We start from the raw sequence: 7,053 nt of genomic DNA, 5'->3' as shown, positions 1-7,053 counted from the left end.
CTTCCTCTTTGGTAAAGTTTGTGAAAGCACAACGACTACATTACCCATTTCGCACTGGGCACGCACGGATCCGACGGAACAAATAAGGATGCAGCGAGACAAAACAGGAAACGCCGCCGGGGCTGAAAAGTATGAATATATTCATATCTAATGTCCATTGTGTGATTTAACGTTGTGTAGAACATATATTATCTAATTCTGCTTGATTTGGTGTACTTATATTAGAGTAAAATTATATAATTCTGGCGAAACCTTTCCCTAACGTGACCCTTTACTTTTCTCAGGCCTGACCGGGAGGCCGCCATTATGTCCAAATACTACGACGGAGTCGAATTCCCTTTCTGTGATGAGTTTTCTAAATATGAAAAGCTTGCCAAGATCGGCCAAGGGACCTTTGGGTACGATTTCTAGTAGTTATTTAGTGAAAAGGTTGCCGACAACAACATCGCTAACGTTAAGGATAACGTATGTTGTTACGTTCGCTTTAGCCTGACGGCAAGCTAGCTACAGTAGCTTGTTTTCTTGAAAGACAACTAACGTTAATATATCCAGCTAGTTTAGCAATCTAAAATGCATTTGTCGACACCTGCATTTTCTGTTTTATCCACACCTGTGTTGATAGTGACGTTAGGTTCTGAGTTCATAACCTGAATGTAAACATAACTAAGGTAACTTCACGTTAGCTAGTTTCAGAAGAACACTTAGCATATTTGATTTTCTTGTCATTGGCACACGTTCTATATTTTCATCTTACCATACTTTACCTTTCCAGGGAGGTGTTCAAAGCCAAACACAGACAGACAGGGAAGAAGGTAGCGCTGAAGAAAGTGTTGATGGAGAATGAGAAAGAAGGGGTAAGAGGGACAACAAAGCCACGTCTCTATCTGACCTGCATGAGATTAATATCAACATTCCAACATTATACACACAGAAGATGCATGCTGTCAGAGACTGTATAATATTTATTGGATAGGCTAGTGGTAAACTATGGCACACTATAAACATACATGGATGCAAATAGTAATCTTCTTTGTCACAGTTTCCAATCACTGCTTTGAGAGAGATCAAGATTCTGCAGCTCTTGAAACATGAGAACGTTGTCAACCTCATAGAGATCTGTCGAACCAAAGGTGAGTGTCAGTCATGCATTCCCAGTAGCAACCTACAGCTTGCATGGGGGCCGTCCATATTGTGTGTTGTCAAAAAGCAGTATTGGATTACCAATCCAGACTAGTGTGTGGAGTGGTTGCTTGTGTGTGTAATTACTCAATCTTCTCATCAACACACAGCCACCCAGTTCAACCGCTACAAAGGAAGCATCTACCTGGTGTTTGACTTCTGTGAGCACGACCTGGCAGGGTTGCTAAGCAACGCCAATGTGAAATTCACCCTGGCCGAGATCAAGAAGGTGATGCAGATGCTGCTGAACGGACTCTACTATATCCACAGAAACAAGGTGAGGCTTCGGTCCATTTATGACAGACTCCCATCCCATCGTCACTGTAACCTAGAATGGGAAAAACTAATGATCATAGACAGCACAGTAGGGTTTGGATCAAAGCTGTAGTTTGAAAAGGGTAAAACGTTTTTAGACTTAATTTGATTCCTATTGTACAATACAACAAACCTGTATCATCATTGCTGGTATTTTCACCAAATGCACTGCATTTTGAATTCAGCATTTAACATTGTGCCTCTCGGTGGACACCTTCCTCCTCTCAGATCTTACACAGAGACATGAAGGCGGCCAACGTGCTCATCACCCGTGACGGCGTGCTGAAGCTGGCAGACTTTGGGCTGGCGCGAGCCTTCAGCCTGGCCAAAAACAGCCAGGGCAACCGCTACACCAACCGCGTAGTCACACTCTGGTACAGGCCCCCAGAGCTGCTGCTAGGTAAGGAACCCATCTGGAGCATAGTGTAGGGTACATGCCCAAATCCCCTAACCTCTCCTCCAATACCCCCAGCCAGTCCACTTTTGAGCCGTATTCGAGAACTAACACAGCTGATTTAACAAATGAATGACTTGATAATTAGGTGACCATTTTGAATCAGCTTAGCTACTTCTGGAAAACATCAAGTAAGTGAGGGTAGTCAAGGAGAGGTTTGGGCAAAGGACATTTTTCAAAAGGCGGCATTTCTATAAAAGCTATATGTAACTCTATAAATAACTTTTTTGTACACAATCCCATGCTATTTATACAGTTACAAGACATTGATATGCTGAGCTTGCTTGTAGCAATATGTGTAATTGAATGGCATGTAAAATGAGAACTACATTGTTTTGTCAGGCGAGAGAGACTACGGGCCTCCCATTGACCTGTGGGGTGCAGGCTGCATCATGGCGGAGATGTGGACACGCAGTCCCATCATGCAAGGCAACACAGAGCAGCACCAGCTCACACTCATCAGTCAACTGTGTGGCTCTATCACGGCAGAGGTATGCACACAAACCACACTCAAACACACACGGACGCATACCTACACACAACCAGGGTCAATTACAGTCAATAACATTCAGCCGTGGGCAGAGTTTTTGTTATAAATACTGTGTACACTGCAAATTGAGCTCAAGAATCCCAAAAAGATAGTATTTGACAAAAACAGAATCACTTCCAAACTTGATTTCAATGGGATACGATCACACGTTCCTCTATTTATCCACGGGAATACTTGAACAGATCACCTAAATTAAAATAACTTGATTTCTGACACTGAGCTGATTTCTTTGATTTTACATTCTTATGTCCAAGGAAAATAATAAACACCACAGTGTAACCACCAGTGTAACACAAACAAATTCTTATTCACCATTCAATTCCTAACCTGAACTCTTCCCCCATCAGGTATGGCCGGGCGTGGACAAGAAGTATGAGCTTTACCAGAAGATGGAGCTCCCTAAGGGCCAGAAGAGGAAAGTGAAGGACCGCCTCAAGGCCTATGTCAAGGACCCGTACGCCCTGGACCTGATTGACAAGCTCCTAGTCTTAGACCCGGCGCAGAGGACGGACAGCGACGACGCTCTGAACCACGACTTCTTCTGGTCGGACCCCATGCCCTCGGACCTGAAGAACATGCTCTCCACGCACAACACGTCCATGTTTGAGTACCTGGCCCCGCCCCGCCGGAGAGGTCACATGCCCCAGCAGCCAGCCAATCAGAACAGGAACCCGGCCACAACGAGTCAGACGGAGTTTGACCGGGTGTTTTGATTGGACTAAGGAGTTGGAGGAGGGCGAGTGGCAGACTGTTGCAAGGCAGAAAGTGGCCAGCCCCAGTTGGCGTAAGACTGATTTTAGGGAACTGTAGCGTTCTTTCCAAGTGGAGGCTACTGTGGGGGCAACACGAGGAAAATGTGGACGTTTCTTCAAGCAGTATTGTTCTCCTGTTCATGTTCTATCACATTAGTCTGTCCTCTGCCTCGGACATTTGATAAAGCGTTGAGATAGTACTGTGTTGTTATTGGGTGGGATTTCAATTCAATAACTCATTTGCTTCTTCTTACGCTTACTTGACCTTGTCTTGGAAGATGTGAAAGGTTTTATAGGGTGTAAAGGATTTGTGAGGAACTAGGCCTACGCTTCAGCTACGTGACGGCTAGATGGAGCTGTTGCTCTTTCACAAAACCTGCCCGGTCCTTTCAGAGTCAACAAAGACAGGAAGCAAATTATTGGATTGGTATCCAGCACTCCATGGGCATAGACGTGCGTTCAGTGGGTTGCTCCGAGGATAATTCCTCTAGTGTTGGAACACGTCCAAGAACCACACACACACACACAAAGAACCACACACACAAAGGATTGACACAAGCCATCAAGACAGCGATTCTTATCGCTAGAACCAGTAGTTTCCTCTTTTTTTTTTTTTTCACTGTTTTGTTCATTTTAAAACATTTCTTTTTTATATTGTACAATCATGAGTTTTGCCAGGTATCTTTGTGGTGTATGCGATACGTTGTCAGTATAGTTACACTAATAAACCTCACTGATACACTGCCATTTATTGTCCTGGAATTATTGTCCTGTGTGACATCACCCTATGGAGAATGGCAACATGGAGTCTTATAGCAGGTTTATAAAGCATATTTCCACTTAGATAAAAAAAATAATTGAGACAAGCGAGCCATTTGACTATAAAGCCACCCTATATGTGCATTGATAATGGTGGTTTATAGAACATTTCACCAGTGACTTATCGTTCCCAAACAACCATTTGGCACTTATTTCGGTATAGCTAGAGAGTTAGGTCAGGATTCTATCCGATTCACCCTTTGTTCTCTACGTACCAGTTAAAGGTCATTTTAGAGTGAGCCGATATGCAGCATTCACCCTGAATGCAGTCCGCTAGCACAGGAACATTGCCAACAAAGCGTGATCGGATTGAATCCTGACTCAGGTAAGCTGAATCCTGGTTCAGGTAAGCAACAGTTCCAGGCCTCAGAATAGTTGAAGTGGAGCTTTACTATTGCTGTCACCTACTTGCTCAGATGGATGTAGTAGAATCTAGATGTGCTTGGGATTTAAAAAAGGCAGATTCCCTGTAACAATTTTGTATACCATTACAGTACTGTTTACAGTTGTGGAAAAAATGATTACCAATCTTTTTCTGAGAACTGTCCAGGGATGGGCAACTGAATTGTAAGCCTGCAGATCCATTTGGGTCTCAACTTTTTGTTAAGAGTTAAATTAGTAGAATTGATAAGGTGACATTTGGTTGTGCATCAGCAGTTCTGTTATGTCAGTCACTGACAGTCAATTAGCCCATGTCAGCTAAAAGTTTTATATTTAACAAAAATAAACGCAACATGTTAAGTACTGGTTTCATGACATAAAATAAAAGATCCCAGAAATATTCCACAAGCACAAATAGCTTATTTCCTGCAAATGTTGTGCACAAATTTATTCTTAATCCATCCACCTGACAGGTGTGGCATATCAAGAAGATGATTAAACAGCATGATTCACAGGTGCACCTTGTGCTGGGGGCAAAAGGCCATTTAAAAATGTGCGGTTTTGTCACACAACACAATGCCACAGATGTCTCAAGTTTTGAGGGAGTGTGCAATTGTCACAATGACTGCGGGAAAGTCCACCAGAGCTGTTGCCAGATAATTTAATGTTAATTTCTCTACCATAAGCCGTCTCCAACTTCTTTTTAGAAAATTTGGCAATACGTCCAACCGGTCTCACAACCGCAGACCACGTGTAACCACGCCTGCCCAGGACCTGTAAATCCGGCTTCTGCACCTGCGGGATCGTCGAGGGGGGGAGGGGGGGTACAGATGGGTATTTCTGTCTGTAATAAAGCCCTTTTGTGGGGAAAAACTCATTCTGATTGGCAGGGCCGGTCCTTGCCGCTCTGCCGCCATGGGCGGGACCAAAAAATACAGCCCCAGACAAAGTTGTTTCAATTTAGGTTCTGAATGAAAGGTGAAAAGGTATGTTTAAAGTCCTTTTCCAGGACGTTGAAAAGGCATCTTTTCCAAACCTTGAAAAATATGTATTTTCGGATTTTGAAATCAGCCTAATTTCTGGTTGTTAAAAAGTCATTTATAGACGTCTATGTTTGGGCTAAATCAAGGCTGGTCCAGACCGGACAAAATCTGAACCAAACATAGACGTTTACGATTGGTTCAGATTTGGTCCGGAATATTTGATCAGAAACCTGTATGATGTAAAAGGTGTCTCATTACATTGTCATACATTTTATCTCCAGCCTGTAGGCTACAGAAAAGGCCACATACCCTTTCTACCTTATCCTATATCTGCTACATGATTTATGTTAGATCATTTTTTGGACAGAACATTGGTGCAGCACTACAGAGATGCATCTCTCCAACAGCACCCTGGAGAGGCATGCTGGGAATGGACAAGCTAAGTATTTTGCGCCCCTACCTTTGACAAAGTTGCCACTGCAAAGGGCGGCAATCATCACATTTCAGATTGTTGCATGTTGCGTTTATATTTCTGTTCAGTATAGATTGCTAAATTAGAACTAGATTCAATCAGTTCTGCGTTAACCCGCGATAACCGACAACTGCATAGCAGTTTCATTGTTTTTATTTAGGCAATCTCAGAGGTGTATTACTGCATTGGGGGGCTGTCAAATCAGCCAGTCGGATGCACCAACTCTTATTAGTAATAATCCCATGCAACCTGGTTACAAGTTGGAACACTGGAATGTGTGATGTAATATACACCTGTGTTAGGTTGATATGAATCCTCATTTTGTTTAATCATTTTCAATTTGAGTGTCATTATTTCTATATAGCCTACACTTTCTCGTTCTGAATTTCTTACATGAGTGGGACAGCTGTAGCTTGGTGACAATGACCACTGGAGCAGACGCTCACCGATTTCACAGCTCGCAGTCACACCTTTTATACCGTCAAAACACCAGTTATGCTGTTGTCAGCTATCGCCGGTTAGCGCTTGATCGGATTGAATCTAAGCCTTAGTCCAGCTATCTAACTTGTAGTGACCCCCCATTGATTTTGTTAGTTACTCTTACTCAGATTTCTAAATGTTGCTTAGGGCCCCCCAAAGGCTAAGGCCCGTTCTGACTGCATGTGTGGTATGGCTGTAGGTAAGCAGACCCGTGAGCCACTGTGGCCCCTCATGATGAGTTCAGATTTTTTTGTGGCCCCCAACCCAATCAAGGTTGTCCATCTCTGCTCTAAACTAAAGAGCTATAAGGTCAGCTTAGAAAATGTTGTCAAAAGATGGTTTGTGCTAATTAGGCTACATCTACACAGGCAGGCCAATTCTGATATTTTTTCCACTAATCGGTCTTTTGACCAATCACATCTGATCTTTTCACATTACAAATTTTTCTGAGCTGACCTGATTGATCTGCCTGTGTAAATGCAGCATTGGTGGTTCACGGCAGAGAAAAGTTGGATACCGCTGGTTAAGTATCTGTGGCTTGCATGCTTTTATGGAGCTTTGGCCCTTCTCATTTAATGAGATTACTCTGGACCCTGTGGTCTCTTATACCACTAGGGTTAGGGTTAGACAGACATTATTTATATTCATTTGGGGGGTGGGGTAGTTGA

At 43.1% G+C, this 7,053-nt stretch overlaps 1 protein-coding gene across 1 annotated transcript; it reads left to right on the top strand.

Moving 5' to 3' along the window:
• Nucleotides 1-3,997, top strand: cdk9 (cyclin dependent kinase 9). Its single transcript, XM_021601729.3, has 8 exons — nucleotides 1-129; nucleotides 285-398; nucleotides 773-854; nucleotides 1,040-1,130; nucleotides 1,290-1,456; nucleotides 1,723-1,894; nucleotides 2,291-2,439; nucleotides 2,846-3,997. Exons 1-8 carry the CDS (start codon nucleotides 89-91, stop codon nucleotides 3,209-3,211), a joined length of 1,182 nt encoding a protein of 393 aa, XP_021457404.1. The 5' UTR covers nucleotides 1-88; the 3' UTR covers nucleotides 3,212-3,997.
• Nucleotides 3,998-7,053: the final 3,056 nt, after the last annotated feature.

Source organism: Oncorhynchus mykiss, chromosome 5 (genome assembly GCF_057628025.1).
Source record: "Oncorhynchus mykiss isolate SJ-2025 chromosome 5, ASM5762802v1, whole genome shotgun sequence".
NCBI lineage: Eukaryota > Metazoa > Chordata > Actinopteri > Salmoniformes > Salmonidae > Oncorhynchus > Oncorhynchus mykiss.
The sequence above is the reverse complement of the archived record's forward strand: the minus strand, read 5'-3'. Positions and strand labels throughout refer to the sequence as shown.

What these genes read in the sequence shown, in the direction of transcription:
- cdk9 (XM_021601729.3), top strand. Translation starts at nt 89, where the DNA reads ATGCAGCGAGACAAAACAGGAAACGCCGCCGGGGCTGAAAA. An exon ending in AGAGATCTGTCGAACCAAAG is followed by an intron (nt 1,131 to 1,289) that starts GTGAGTGTCAGT and finishes ATCAACACACAG; the next exon opens with CCACCCAGTTCAACCGCTAC. An exon ending in GCCCCCAGAGCTGCTGCTAG is followed by an intron (nt 1,895 to 2,290) that starts GTAAGGAACCCA and finishes TTGTTTTGTCAG; the next exon opens with GCGAGAGAGACTACGGGCCT.